Consider the following 16,229-nt stretch of genomic DNA (forward strand, 5'->3'; position numbering starts at 1 on the left):
GTATATTACTTCTTTGTTTCTATAAAATTCCTACTAATATTCTGTTATTAAAAACATAAAGATAAGAGAATTGTGAACACAGGTAAAACTGTTATTTAATGCTTAATTTAAAATTCAAATAATTCAATTAGCAAGGCACTAGTGGCTCATAGCTGTAATCCTAGCCACTCAGGAGGCTGAGATCTGAGGATCGGGATTCAAAGTCAGCCTGGGCATGAAAGTCTGTGAGACTTTTATCTTCAATTAAACACCAGGAAACCAGAAGTGACACTGTGGCTCAAGTGGTAGAGCACTAGCCTTGAGCTGAAGAGCAGGGACAGGGCCCAGGCCCAGAGTTCAAGTTCCACAACTGACAAATGAGTAAATAAGTAAATAAATGAATAAATAATTAAATTATAAAACCGAGTATGCAATCTTTCCCTTAGTACTTAACTATATTTTCTTTATCCAGGATGCTATACCAAAATGTTATAATCTAGAAAATAGTATAAACAAGGAAAATTTATTTCTCATTGATCTAAAGGCTATAAAGCCTAAGATCTAGGGGCTGGAACATACAATGTCCAGTTTGTAGATGTAGAACTCTTTAATTTTTATTACAAGGGTAATTCATGAGAGATCATTCTCAGTAACTTACCATCTCAGAAAAGTCCCAACCTCTTAACACCATCTTTGTGGGGAGGATTTCAGCATATGAATTTTGAGGAGATCCAAGCACATGTCATATCAACTTCTTCATATCATTGGTTTCTCTCTTTCTCCCCCCTTGCCTTCCTCCATCTCTCTGTTTCTTCCTTTCCCCCTTTCCTCTCCTCTCTTTTTTTTCTTTTATATTAGACAAGGTCTTAGCATATATTCAAGGCTGGCTCTGAATTCATTATCTAGATACCATTGGCCCCAAACTCATGATCCCCTTGCCCAGCCTCTAGTGATGAGGCTCGGCAATTTGTCTTCTATAGTCTTATTTAGGGGAACTCAAATTCAACTTAATGATTGCTAAATTTGGATTATAACAATAAAACATGACTAGTTGGAAAAAGAATATTCTTCACAATAAGTGAGTTACTTTTAAATGGAAGCCACTGATACAATAAAGGTAATTAAAATAAACAGCTCAAGAAGGGGAATGCCTTCAGATTGTAATTGAAATAAAAGTCTCTCTCACTATTTAGAAATGCATGAAATTTCAACAGGTTAGGAAGTGTAATAAGAATAAGCTTATTTATTTGAAATAGGGAAGGTTGGGGGAAAATAAGATGAATGGGAGGGGGTGCAGGAGGGAAATTGGGAGAACAAAATGGGAAGGGGTCTTAATGTTCAAGAAGTACTGTACCCACTAACTGACGAATGTGACTGTTAACCCCTCCAACCATCACCCAGACAATAAAATACAGTTATTAAAAGTAAAAAAGGAAAAAGGTAACATTGTCCAAAAAGAATTGCATTTATTACCTAACTTATGAAACAGTAGCCCCTTGGCAAAATTCCTTCATAATAATAATACAATTTCATATGAAAAATTTTCAAAAAGGAAAATTGAGCAGTTTGAAATATATGATGTATACCAAAAAACTACGAAGTGACTAGAATATCCTCAGAAGAGAAAGTGTGAAGGAGTAGTTAATATCAAAATGAAAAATGCTACATTATTATTATTAGAATGTACTTATTGATAAATACATATAATACATGCAATTTTAATTGAAAATGATCTTTTCCTGAGTCTTTGTTTTCAGAAACTTGCCTTTGCTACTTAACTATATGAAATTACATTTGTATGTTTAAAAAGAAAACAAGGGGCCGGGAGTTTGGCCTCGTGGCTAAAGTACTTGCCTAGCATGCATGAAGACCCAGGTTCGATTCCTTGGTACCACATACATAGAAAAAAGCCAGAAGTGGTGCTGAGGCTCAAGTGGTAGAGCTCTAGCCTTGAGAAAGTCCAAGGACAGTGCTCAGGCCCTGAGCTCAAGCCCAGGACCGGCAAAAAAAAAAAAGATAAAAAAGAAAACAAACAGAGCCAGATACCAGTGACTCACACCTATAGTACCAGTTTACTCAGGAGGCTAAAAACTGAGGATCATGATTCAAAGCCAGCCTGAGGAAGAAAGTTGACAGGTTTCTTATTTCCAATTAACCACTGAAAAGCTATAAGTGGAGCCATGGTTCAAGTGGTAGAAGCACTAGTCTTGAGTATAAAAGCTCAGGGAAGTACCCAAGCTTGGAGTTCAAATCTCAGGACTGGCACAAACACACACACAGGTTACATGTGGTTCAATCTTTTCAGATATATTAGGTCATACAACTTTGATGAGCCTAAAATGCTGATAGTATTCTTGCTGCAATCACGAATGAATATTTGGTAAATGGAATATAAGTATATGCTCCTTGGACAGAGGGCTCATTAATAGTAAAAATCGTAAACTGATGAATGAATGTCCAACTACATCACACTTGAACATTTATTCCTCTGTAGTTGATTATTAAAGTAGAAATGCAAATGAAAAGCACCACTAGAAGAAGCAAAGAAGTAGCTTCCTATTTCTGACCTGATATGTTAAAAAAACAACATATAAAGAACTCAGAGCATTTTAACAACTGCTCAGTTTTAGCTTTCCTACCTTGTTTTAGAAGTCTTTTAACTTTGACCTACTGCTGCACTACATTTGGTACCCATTTATTACCACATATAACAGAAGGACTTTATTATAATGGGTTAACACATTACATAGATCTTTGTTACAGTTTCTTTAAAGGAGCAAAATATGGACAGTGCTTTCATTTTTTCAAGACAAATCCCCTTCCGAAATGTATTTTTAAAAACCCACCCTTGTTGGTCTCCAAACCCTCAACTGAATTTCTCTTCCATAATAAAAGTAAATTAAGGTAAAAAAATCACCCACAAAACTACTAGTTATGGTCTCTGTAAAAACCAGATAGAGTGGTTGTAACCATAAGTCAAAGACTTCCCACTGTCATTTCTGGCCAGATTAAAGGTAGACAGTAAAGTCTCCACTCACTCCTACTGATTTGGGTGAGAGAGATTAATGCGACTTTTAAATCACTTTCAGCTGGGGACTAAGAATTGAAAAAGAATTCCTAGATTGGAAATATTATTAAAACTTGTGAGGAAAAAAGGTGTCTGCTTTTAAGTCTAATGTCTTATTATTTGTTTTCTAAGGGTCCACCTGGTCCAGCAGGTATCCCAGGTCTGTCAGGCAAAAGAGGTCCACGGGTGAGTAAAATGTGCCCCATTTCCCACTGGCTGTCTTCGTTTGTAACTTTCCAGTATATTCTTTGCTTTTCTAAAATTGTACAATGTGTACTTCCTCTGGAAATCTGCCTGGATCAAACTTAGCTGTAACTTTACAAGTTGAAGAGAAGTTTAAGAACATGTTCAAGTTTTGTTTATTTGAGTGTAAAGGAGCCAGCCAAAGAATCTCTTAAAAACTCCAAGACAGATCAACACATTTGCAGATGAGTGGCTGTTCTGGTGCTACTTGTAACATTATTCATAGTTACAGTGATCTTAATAGTCTAAAGTAAAATTCATTGGCAGAAGGAAAGGAGATTTGACTTCCTCAACATAGTGCATTCCTGGATTATATAGTGGAAACTTCTGGAGTTAGGGAAAAAATTGCCTTGAGTTAAAAAGCTGTTGTGAGGAATAGCAGTAGTTTTTAACATTTCACAGATCCAATGAAAGATTTATTGCTATGTTAATATTAGTTCCTTTCAAGACTTAAAAATAGTGGATAGAGCTGGGCACAGTGGCTCACGCCTGCAATCCTAGCTATTCAGGAGTCTGAGATCTGAGGCACTAAAAAGTCCAGGAGACTATCTCCAATTAACCACCAGAAAACCAGAAGGGGTAGGGTGGTAGCCTTGAGCTGAAGAGCCCAGGGACAGTGCCCAGGCCCATAGTTTAAGTCCCAGGACCAAACTCTGGGCCTCAAATTCTTCCTTAACTTTTTGCCACTGCAACTATGGATGGTCTATCAAGGAAATTCTTCAATAAACTAGAGAAAGAATTGTGTGTTCTAAAGACAGATGTAATGCTTTTTATATAATTCACTCTCCATTATCCTGGTTTCTATCACATAAACAATATGAAGCAGTCACCCTTAAATATTACCTGAAGTTTTCTATATCCACACTAAATTCTTTTTTTTTTTCAACTATGCTGACATCCTGCTATAGTGAACTATAGTTTGGCATGAACTAGGCCCAGAGTGGCAACCAGCTATTGCCTTCTGTTCTCCCAGCAGTGTGACACAGGGCTAGGTACCATGTCCAACCTATGCAGCTGCTGACAGCTGGGGCACACTAAGTTCTTATGCACTTTAAATGTAAGAGAACTTACTGGGCTTGAATTGTTCCACTTTTTTTTAAACCTAGATGATGGCCTGCCAAAGTCCTCCTCTATATATTCTTCATCTTACTCATTCTCTTTTACCACTGAAAACTTTACCATCCTCTTTCGAAGGAGACAGGGGCTTCAACTAGGGGCCTAGCCCCTGTCCCTAAGCTTTTGGCTTCAAGGCTAAGACTCTACCACAGCAGTGGCAGCTCCACGTCCAGCTTTTGGGTAATTGGAGAAAATGGTCACAATGGACTTTCCTGAACAGACTGGCTTCTAACTTCCATTCTCAGCTCTCAGCCTCCTTACTAGCTAGGATTGTCAGTGTGAGCCACTAGCACCCGGCATGGATTCTACTTTTTGAAAACTAGGTCCATTTTCACATGGTTTTTATCTTTATTTACCAAAGCTCTTCTGCTCCAAGAGAATGGCTTTTGGGCTTGGAATCTTCATTATACTTATGATGCTTCAGTGTCTTTTCTGAGCTCCTTCCCGATTTTATTTGTCCAATATGCTTTTCCTTAAGAACAGTATATTTCTCAAGGTTGGTTATCTATTGTGTTCCTAGTGTCATTCCCTCCAATCAATTATCAACTTGGAAACGTGCAACTTCACATTTTCCCTCAAGTTTCATACCATTTAGTAATGATTTTCAAGGTATTCTTTTTATTAAAGTTCCAAACACAACAGGGCACTGGGTGGCTTGTGCCTGTAATCCTAGCTACCCAGGAGGTGGAGATATGAGGATCCTGGTTTGAAGACAACTTGAACAAGAAAATCTGTAAGATTCTTATTCCCAATTAGCCAGTAAAAACCCAGAAGTGCTGTGGGTCTAAGTGGTAGAGCACTAGCCTTGAGTGAAAAAGTTCAGAGGCTATACCTGGGCCCTGAGTTCAAGCCCCAGGACTGACATTAGAAAAAGTTTCAAACAGAGATATTACTATTCTAAAAACTGTTGCTCTGGCTCATTGTAGCACTACTGAGCTGTGTGAAAAGAGATTGACCACATGAGACTGTTGTAAAGATTAGCATGAAAATGATTAGTATATACTAAATACAATAGCAGAAATTTAAGAAGAGAATATTTCTTTTTTTATATATCTTTTTATTGTAATTAATAGAAGGGTTACATGATATTTGCCAGATAGATGGTACATTAATTCCCATACATTGACACCCTTTTACATGTCTTGGTCCCCATTACCCACCCCCCCACTCCCACCCCTCATCTTGTTTTCCCCCCTTCCCTATCCAATTTCAGATAACCAAATACAAATATATCCAATATATCAGGTAACAAAGTGAGATACTGTAACAATATGAGATAACCAAGGGACAGCAAAAGAGATGAGAGATAACATAGTACCTTAAGAACAACAATCATTCATTATATGGCTTACGTTTCTATATCCTAGAGATCCTTTCATTCAGCGTCCTACTATATGGCCTTTTGTATCAAGGTTTTGCTCTATTGCAAATCTCTGCTAGGAGAGCCCAAGGTTTCTACTGATTATGACAAATGAGGGAAACCATTGAGCCTAAGTTCCTTCGAGTCTGGCTTACTTCACTTAATATGATTTTTTCTAAGTCTTTCCATTTCCTAACAAATGGGGCAATGTCATTCTTTCTGACAGCAGCATAGAATTCCATTGTGTACAAATACCACATCTTGTTGATCCACTCATCAAAGAGGGACATCTAGGTTGGTTCCATATCTTTGCTATGGTAAATAGTGCTGCAGTGAACATTGTTGTGCTGGTAGATTTAGTATGTCCTTGTTTCTGGATGATTGGGTAAATGCCAAGTAGTGAAATTGCTGGGTCATAGGGGAGCTCTATGTTTAGTCTTTTGAGGAACTGCCATACTGCTTTCCATAGTGGTTGAACAAGTTTGCACTCCCACCAACAGTGTAGTAGTGATGCCTCCTGGCCACATCCCCTCCAGCATCTGTTGTTACTAGTTTTCTTGATCCTGGCCATTCTAACTGGAGTGAGGTGGAATTTTAGAGTTGTTTTGATTTGCATTTCTTTTATGACCAGAGATGTTGAGCATTTCTTCATGTATCTATAGGCCATTTTTTTAAGAAGAGATTATTTCTAAGAATTTTAAAACCTTTATAAGGAAATAGCACATGTAATGAAGCACTTCAATATAAATAAAATAACATTGGATTAGAAAGATATGTCTCAGAGCACTATACAATAATTTGGCAAATGAATTGTGTCATGACTAGAATTTAATAATAATAATATGGGGCATCAGCTGAGACTTGAGAATGATTTAGTTAGGTGTTGGGGTAAGGTCAAGATTTAGGTAGGTCAAGGTCAATGAAGAAAATCTATATACTACTAGTAAAAACACAAATGCAGAAAGGAATAACACATGTGGAGAGCAGAATTTCACTTTGTAAGGCTTCTGTGTACAGCTGTTAGGAGGATTAAGCAAGATTATGGTTGGAAATGGTTTGGTGAACCAGAGGGAAACCCATGAGGTAATATTTGGATATAAAAGACAGAAAAGCACAATTTAATTCTGTGATTGATACAATAATCACCTTCAAGTCTGAAGCATCTAATACATTATCATGCAGAACATCAAAACTATTTAATGAGACTATGTCACATTTATTTAAATGTCAAAGTACTGTTTATGTTATTATTTCAACTTATGTTAAGATTAATCAGATCTTATGGCTGTTTTTCAGGGCCTCCCAGGACCACATGGAAATCCTGGGTTGCCTGGACTACCAGGTCTAAAGGTGAGAGATTACTAATAGAATGATATAATTGTTCTGGTATTTAAAAAGTATTAAACTTATTTTTTGAGGAAGTTCATAATTAAATATTTATTAGATGGATTTTTTTCATGGCTTGTACTAGGAATCTAAATAGTTTAAAAATGGCAACTTGAGTAAAGTGAATCCAACATGATTCAAGTCAACAGCTCAGCAGATATGTCACTTCTTTGTAGAAATCAATGAGCAGATTCTAAAATGTAACAATGTACCAGTGCAAGCCTTTAAGCAGACACAAATCTATTTGGAATAAAGAAAGCTGGCCAGAGCTATAGGAAATTGAATGACTTCAAATTTTACTATTATGTTACAATAATAAAGACATAAAGGTCGAGTCCTTAGCTTTTTAGAGATGCATTTTATTGTTACTGTAGAAGTGATGTACAGAGGGTGTATAGTTACATAAGTCAGGTAATGAGTACATTACCTGTCACTTCTTCCTTTGCAAGTCCTTAACTTTTATGGCTAGATATAGGGCATATATAGTTTTTTGGTTGTTTTTTATTTTTTTTTACCTGCAGACCTCCTTTCTTTTACTAGGTTTATCTTAGCCTCACAGAGACCTAAATCTTTCTGAAAGCCCATCTCAGTTGCATTTATTTTATTTTAATTTCTGTATTTATTTTACTTTACTACTTGTGGTAATGTAGATTGAATCCAGAGCCTTGCACAAGTTAGGAAGTGCTCTACTACTTAAGCTACACCCCCAGCCTTTCTTGTTTATTTTTTGAGATGAGTTCTATCTTTACCCAAGCTATTCTCAAACTCTTGATCTTCCTATTTCTACTTCTGAAGTAGCAAGGCTTACAGTTGCCTACCACCACAAGTGGCTAGATTTATATTCATAGTGGGAAAATCAGATACTGAATAGTGGTAAATTACGCTACTAAATTTATCCTGATTTAGTATTCTATAATGTCTATTGGCAAAATATAGTTACAGTACATAGAAACCTCAGAAACTAATTATTACATGAGTAATTTACATTAAATCTAAGGCTATTTTACTTTCTAAATATGAAGAAATAAAATATCATTTTTCTGCTTTATATTTTTTTAATGTGTTCACTCAAACATATCTGTGAAAATATTTATAGGTCTATCAAATTTTTATGAAAATAACCCAAATTCCTGGGCTAGGAGCATAGCCTAGTGGTAGAGTGCTCTCCTAGCATGCATGAAGCCCTGGGTTCTATTCCTTGGTACCACATACTCAGAAAAAGCCAGAAGTGATGCTATGGCTCAAGTGGCAGGGTGCTAGCCTTGAGCAAAAAGTGTCCAAGGAGAGTGCCCAGGTCATGAATTCAAGCCCCAGGACTGGCAAAAAAGAAAATAACCCAAAGTCCTATATATATGAGAATGAGAATGCACAGTTATATGATGGCATTATATTTAACAGTATAAAGATAGATGTATGAACAAAGAAGCATAAAAGAATTTATGCCAGGTTATGTACCTTGAAAGATAGTGTAGTAATAGAGAAATCATTATATATTTCATATGATTTTTATAGTTTCAAACATATGTATTCATATATATGTACGTGAAATAAAGACAATTTTGCCTAGATTTTCTTCTTTATTGTTTGGCAAGATTAACATAGTGAACATGAAAATTATTTAAAATCATTTTGCCACACAACAAATCTTTTGCCTATCTCAGGGGGATTCACCTGAATCTGTGGGAAGAGAAAAATGAAGGAATGCAAATGTAATGAATTTAACCAAAATGGGAAACCTTTAAAAGCATGGTTGAATTACTATACTCTGTATAAATTATTAGAATTTTTCATGTACCCAGGAGTGTATTATATAAGTAATGCAACGATGCACATCAAATATCTGACAAATGGTTATACATAAATGGTTTTGTATTTGTATCCTATCCAGTCCCTAGAATGTGTTGGACACTCAGTATCAAACAGAACCAACAGACTGACAAAATATTAGTACTGAAGCACTGGTATCATATGTTAAAGAGATATATCACTTATTAAATATCTAATGCCTGACAGGTATCTTGTCTATGGTACCTCATTTTGTTTCCTTCCATCCATGAGTATTATATACTTTTATTACATTTGCTCTGTTCAAAAAAAGACCCAAGAGATGAGTGCTTAGCCAAGGCAGAATGGTTTGTAAGTGACAGAGATGGATTTGAAATTGGATATGGCCGTCTTATTCTTTCATTAAAATGTGCTACCTAACATACTGTAGAGTTCTTTCAAAATGTACCACCTAAGGAGCAGGGTTAAAGTCTCAAGTACTTTTTTAATTCATTTAATAAAAGTAACAAAAACAGTTACATTCTTCAATTCTCTTATCCTGTTGATAAGATGATGGTTAAATATAAACAGAGTGAAACTGTTCTTCAGTACCTGAGAAGTACATTGCTCAAGTCTTAAATAATAGAATAAAATCCTACACAAAAATGTAGTGAATAGCATTTCTTTTCTCAGTAGTAGTAAAACTAATATGATTTAAGACAGAAAAAAAATTGACAGAGCCCAGATTTCTAATGGAAATTAGGAGACTCACTGAAATAATGACCTTCATTTAAAAATCCTACAAAATTCTGTTTCTTGTTTACTAGAGAATGGCTTTTCTTCTTGTCATCAAATTCCATCTGGGTCCATAGTTTACAGTTGTCTATATAAGAAGCTATATTTTTATTTATAGTAGTTCCTTTCTCATCCTTGGGGGATATTTTCATACTTGTAGAGGCTGAGAATTCTAATTTCAAGCACTCACTCACATCTGCTTGGCTTGTGTGGAGCATCTCCAGACAGCAGGGCTTCTTAGCATTTACAAATAAGGCTAGGAAAATATTCATTAAAATACATGAGCCACATTCCTCTTAGTTGAATAATTTTATTTAATGCCATATTAAGTATAAAGTGTATGATTATATAGAACTGAAGATCTGTGATATACTATATATGCTTCATGAAGGGTTTTGTAATTCTTTTATCTAGGGTGCCAAAGGTGATCCAGGATTTTCTCCAGATAAAGGTGCTTCTGGACAAAAGGTAATTATTTATCCATGAAATAAAATCATGGTAATATATTTTGAGTATTTAAATGTTTTTTCCTTTTTTTGGATGCTAGTCCTGGGGCTTAAATTCAAGTCCTGGTCACTGTCCTTGAGCTTTTATGTTCAAGGCTAGCACTCTACCATATGAGCCATAGCTCTAGTTCTTTTTGGTTTTTATTCGAGATAAAAATCTCATACTCTTTCCTGCCCAGGCTAGATTTGAACCACGAGCCTTAGATCTCAGTTAGGATTACAGGCAGGCATGAGCCGCTGGTGCCCAGCTAAACTTACTTGTAAGTGTTTATTTTGTTGTATCAGATAGAGAATGTAACAGAAAACAACTGGATTTCAGTCAATGAAGAACAATTTGAAGAATTAAATTATGACCTATTGTTACTTATTGATTTAAGCCTTACCATAAATTTTATTTCCTATGGTTGCCTACATTGTCAGAAGTGGGAAGAGTAAAATAATTAGGGCAGGTTATCATCTTTACCTCATCAAAGATTTTGCTGCTGGTACACACGAATATAGTAACACAATCCAAGTGTCATTTTATACCTTTTGTGAATATTTTCATATATTTTATCCTGCTTAAGGATCATAGTAATTCCTTGGGAGAGAACTAGTGATAGTCTTATTTTCCAGTTGAGGAAACAGAATTGCTTGGTTTTAAGTGGATCACACGTGGGTAGTAGTGTCATTTAATAATTTCTGATTTCTGATCAGGAATTCTATTCACATTGTAATATTCTAAAATACAAGCATGCACATATTAAGTAAAAACTAAAATCTTGCTGAGTGCCAAGCAGCTCACACCTGTAATCCTAGCTACTCAGGAGAAGGCTGAAAACTGATTATCATGGTGCAAAGTCAGAATGGGCAGGAAAGTCCATGAGATGCTTATCTCCAATTTACTACCATAAAAGCTAGAAATGGAACTGTGGCTCAAAGTTGTACAGCACTAGCCTCAAGCACAAAAGCCCAGGAGCACTGTCAACCCCTGAGTTCAAGCCTTATGAAAAACACGGGTGCGCGCGCGCGTGCGCACACACACACACACACACACACACACACAGCTAACATCTAAAGTAAAGATAGCAACAAAACCTTTATTGATTGGAAGAGCCTACTTTCTATTACGGATAAAGATAGCATCTTAGGTAAATGTTTGCAAGCTTTTTTTTTTCACTTGATAAATGTGACACCGCTATAGGATGTTTTTAGTTTTTGTTTATATTGATAGATTTTAAAATCCCTAAAGAAATTTTGGTGATCCTTAGGTTGAAATATAGTAGTTCACTTGGCTTATAGAATTATTTTCAACTTAAAGAAAAATTACATTATAATAATAGTCTGTATACATAGTGAAGATATGAAACCAACCCAGATGCCCCTCAGTAGATGATTGGACCAAGAAGATGTGGTGCTTATACACAATGGAATTCTATGCTGCCATCAGAAAGAATGTCATTCTTGTAAGGAAATGGGAAGACTTGGAAAAAAATCATATTAAATGAAGTAAGCCAGCCCCAAAGGAACATAGGCTCAATGGTTTCCCTCATTTGTAATAATTAGTACACATCTAGGACTCTCTTAGCAGAGGATCACAATAGCTCAAAACCTAGATACATAAGGTCATATAGGATGAGACTAAATGAAAGGAACTCCAGGATATGGAAACAAGAACCTTGTCTTGTGTGATTGTTGTTCTTAATGTACTATATTATTTCTCTTCTCTCTTTTTTTTGCCCTTGTGGTTAATCTCGTATTTTTTCGGTATCTGACTATGTTCTCTGATATATTGTATATACATTTATTTGTTTATTTGAAATAGGAAAGGGAAGGGAGGAAAACAAGATGAATGGGAGGGGGTATCAATGTGTGAGAAGTAATGCACTTACTACCTGATGAATGTATCTGTAACCCCTCTATACATTATCCCAACAATAAAAAATAATAATAGTCTGCACAGATAAATCATCTATAAATTTTCAAAACTGGTTTATCTAAAATTTTAGTTATTTTATTGCTGTGATGTGCAACTGAGTTATGGAGTCTAAATAACATAGAGAATAAGAACTTATTATGAGAAACATAGTGTCTTTTTGATCTTTTACTTGTGATAGTATCTTCAATCTGAGAAGAAATATAAATACTATCAATAAAAATAGCAAAATAAAAAATATTTATAATCTTATTTAAAATTTAGAAAGTAAAGGCATATCCCATCTTGGTGTTTGTTTTAAATAAAACTTTGAAATTAAAAATTTTAAATCAAATGCTTGGTTCTATCTTATCTCTGGTTTCTTTGTACAAAATACCAAGTAGTTAAATATGTCAGTTGAAGTTTGAAAATATGTTAATTTCTTTACTTTTTACGTGACTCGTAGACTAATTGGAGTTAATACCATGTAAGAGAAATGCAGAGATACAAAATTTAACACCATGTTTCCATGGTTGTTGTTCCATTGTTAGGATAATGTATAGAGGGGTTACAGTTACATTTGTCAGGTAGTAGGTACATTACTTCTCAAACATTTGTTCCCCTTCTCATGTTTTTGTCCCAATTCCCTCCCCCTAACACCTCCCAATCATATTGTTTTCCCCCTTCCTTTCCCTATTTCAAATAAACAAGTAAATGTATATACAATATACTAGGCAACAAAGTCAGATACATTAACAGCATAAATGTGAAAGTTCTAAGCAGTCTCTTAGAACTTGATCCAAAGATCATGAAGAGACAAGAGATTAGTTATACCGACATATATTGACTAATAAAATACAAACAGTTAATGTGATGGGATAAATGGAAGATTGGAAAACAGCAACTGTGCTGTAATTATTTCGTGTGTGTGTGTGTGTGTGTTTGTGCTGGTTCTGGGGCTTGAACTCAAGTCTTGGGCACTGTTCCTGAGCTTTTGTTCCCTCATGGATAGTGCACAACCACTAAAGCCACAGTTCCACTTCTGACTTATTTTTTCAGTAGTTAATTGGAGATAAGAGTCTCATGGACTTTCTAGTCTGAGCGGATTTAAACCATAATCCTCAGATTTCATCATCCTAAGTAGCTAGAATTACAGGTATGATTTACCAGTTTTATTGAGCCATTTATATAACAAATATATGGTCAATGATTAGGCAATAGAATGCAGAGGCTAGTTCTTTATCATGCTAAACTGTAGGCAAGTTTTTTAAAGCTTTTGAGACCTGAAGAGCATGCCCTCACTATTTAGATGAATATATTTTCTTTCCGTGTAATAGAGACATCATTAACTTTACTATCATTAGAGAAGCATTAAAATGAATATTAGAGCAAATAAAAGATGTTATTTTTCTATTTAATATTGTTAATATTATCAGAACTATTCTCTAGCATGCATTTAATTTGATTACATATTAAGTTACATACATTAAAGACTAAATAGAACATTAAGGTTAAAGTTTCTAAGACATCTTTTAGGTTGCCTGAGGATTTTGGGTGCTGGAGATTGAACCCGGGATTTGCACATTGTAAACGTGAGGTTCCACCAGCCTTACCCTTCTCATTTTCAGTTGCATTTTTTCAACTCACAGTGAATCTGTTACCTTAAAAAAATCTCCCTTTAGGAAATCTCCCTTTATTAAATCATTTCCCAGTTATTGCATTACCAGCTCATAATGATCCATGTTTCCACCTCTGCTTTCTCCAACCTCTTTTTTAACCAGTCCTGGGCTTGAACTCAGGGCCTGAGCACTGTCTTTGGACTTTCTCAAGGCTAGAGCTCTATCACTTGAGCTTCAGCACCACTTCTGGCTTTTTTCTATGTATGTGGTACCAAGGAATCGAACCTGGGTCTTTGTGCATGCTAGGCAAGCACTCTACTACTAGGTCAAACTCCCAGCCCTCTCCCATGCTTTTTGACATTATTTTCCCCATGTCTATTCTGTCAATTCACACAGCTACCTATGTATCTCACCTTGGCACTCCTACCTGCCCCACGTGCTCTGTCCTCATGGGTAGATTGTCCTTTACATCCAAGATGGGTGAGCAAGTTCTCATCAAGGTGGAGGGAAGTAGGCTCAAAGTAAATTGGTAAAGTTTACGCCATGCAAAAGATTTGACTTATCTACAAACCTTCACTGTACTCCCCGTCAGGTGATAGTCTCAAAGGCTTGCAGACAGGGGAAAGCACCAGGACGTCCCTACAAGCAGAAGTGACCCTTCTTCAGTCCACCCTATGAATCATCTAAGGGTTTCCACTCCATCCAGATGTCTAAGATTAGAATGTGATTTACTTTTCTAATGACTTCCATGACATTAAATCTCTGTTTTCTTTATAGGGTGATCAAGGTCTTCCTGGATTAATAGGACCTCCCGGTTTGCAAGGTGAAAAGGTAAACTATAGTTTTACTTTGACGTTTAACTAGATGTCGTATGGATCTGTGAGCTTTCCACTACAAGGATCTCATTTTGAAGTCATTCCTAGAGCAGCGTGTTAAATTCCTTTTCTTAAAAAAATATAGATTCTTGGGTCCAGAAGTGTGTCTTAGTGGTAGATGGTAGGGTACTTGCCTAGCGTGTACAAAGACTCAGGTTCAATTCCTCAGTACCACATAAAAAGAAAAGGCTGGAAGTGGTGCTGCAGCTCAAATGGTTGAGTGTCCTTGAGAAAGCTCAAGGACAGTGCCCAGACCCTGAATTCAAGCAAAAAATAAAGAAAGAAAAATTAAAAAGAAAAAGATTCTTGTGCTGCTCCAGGAAAGTGATACTCCCACAAAGAGCAGGATATAAAGCAAAGTTCAGTGATAGGTTCAACAGCCCCATGCTGGAGAAAATCCACGTGGCCCACAGAATATTGAAGCTTTCATCTTTATAAAGTATATCTGGACACCAATCTGCTCTGAACCTCTAAAGATATTTTATAACACATGAATGCCCAAAGTGAGATTCATTTGCTTATAGATAATGTAGTTGGATTTTTAGTGTTCTCATTTATGAGGAAATCATGATCTCTGCATCATATATACAAATGTGAAGCTTGAAGGGCAATGTATGAGTCATACTTTTCTTTGCAGTGAAAAATTCCTGAGAGAAATATTTGTACCAGAAAGGGAGTTTACTTTGTCTCTTGGTTTTAGAGAGGACAGAAGAGGAGAGAAGGGAAAAGCAGAGTAAGAGAAGCAAGGAGGTTAGGGAAGGAGAGAAGAAAGGAGAGGACACATAGCAATATACCTTCTTGGTCTTTCCTCAAATAACCTATACGTTTTCTAGCTGGGCCCCACATCCTATCCTTTCCAGCACCCCCAAAGTAGCCATCACATGTGAACCACACTGTCAGTACATGAGTCTATGGTGAGATACTGCAAATCCATGATATAACATACAGGATGGAAGTGGATGTTGGGGTAACTAGTAAAAAGAAGTTGTATATGGCTTAAGCTTTTTACTGAGAGTATGATAATTATTTTATTAAAAGTATTGTGATATTTCTAGGGTTAATGAAAGTATAAATTTAGGGTACTGCCTTTTCACCAAACACTGCATTTGTTCATATTTTACAAAGAATGAAGGAGACATAAAATTTCTTTTGAAGAGTCTAAGGTCCTCAAAGTAAATATATTTCATAATGTGCTTTGTTAGTATCTTAGTGGCTCATATTACTTTCCTTCGAGGGATTTAGATTACAGGAGGTATTCAGGCAAGCATTGCTTGTTTTAAATACTATCAGCCTTTTTTTCAAGCACCATTAACCTTGGACAGACTTACTTGCATCATTTGTAAAATATTATCCACTTTTTTTCTTTATTCTTTTATTCTTTTATATATTTTATTGTAATTAATAGAAGAGTTACATTATATTCATCAGATAGAAGGTGCATTACTTCACAAACATTGATACCCTTTCTCTTTGATTTTCTAAATCTTCTACTCTTGACTTTTACAAGTAGACATTATAGAAATCAGAGATCTAAATATATTATTAGCTATAAGTTATTGGTTAATTTTCTCTAGAGAAGTTTTAGTTCAAAGTATGTGCAAACTAAATTACTTTTTGGTAATGAG

General features: G+C 35.7%; 1 protein-coding gene across 1 annotated transcript in view; it reads left to right on the top strand.

Moving 5' to 3' along the window:
- Positions 1-16,229, top strand: part of Col24a1 (collagen type XXIV alpha 1 chain) — a 247,900-nt gene that overhangs the window by 26,345 nt on the left and 205,326 nt on the right. The window contains exons 5-8 of the mRNA XM_090333967.1: positions 3,179-3,232; positions 7,062-7,115; positions 10,125-10,178; positions 14,507-14,560. Of these exons, the coding sequence (XP_090190093.1) occupies positions 3,179-3,232; positions 7,062-7,115; positions 10,125-10,178; positions 14,507-14,560 (216 nt within the window). The remainder of the gene's footprint in view (positions 1-3,178; positions 3,233-7,061; positions 7,116-10,124; positions 10,179-14,506; positions 14,561-16,229) is intronic.

This window comes from Megascapheus bottae, chromosome 6, assembly GCF_031878675.1.
Source record: "Megascapheus bottae isolate mThoBot1 chromosome 6, mThoBot2.hap1, whole genome shotgun sequence".
Classification (NCBI taxonomy): Eukaryota; Metazoa; Chordata; class Mammalia; order Rodentia; family Geomyidae; genus Megascapheus; species Megascapheus bottae.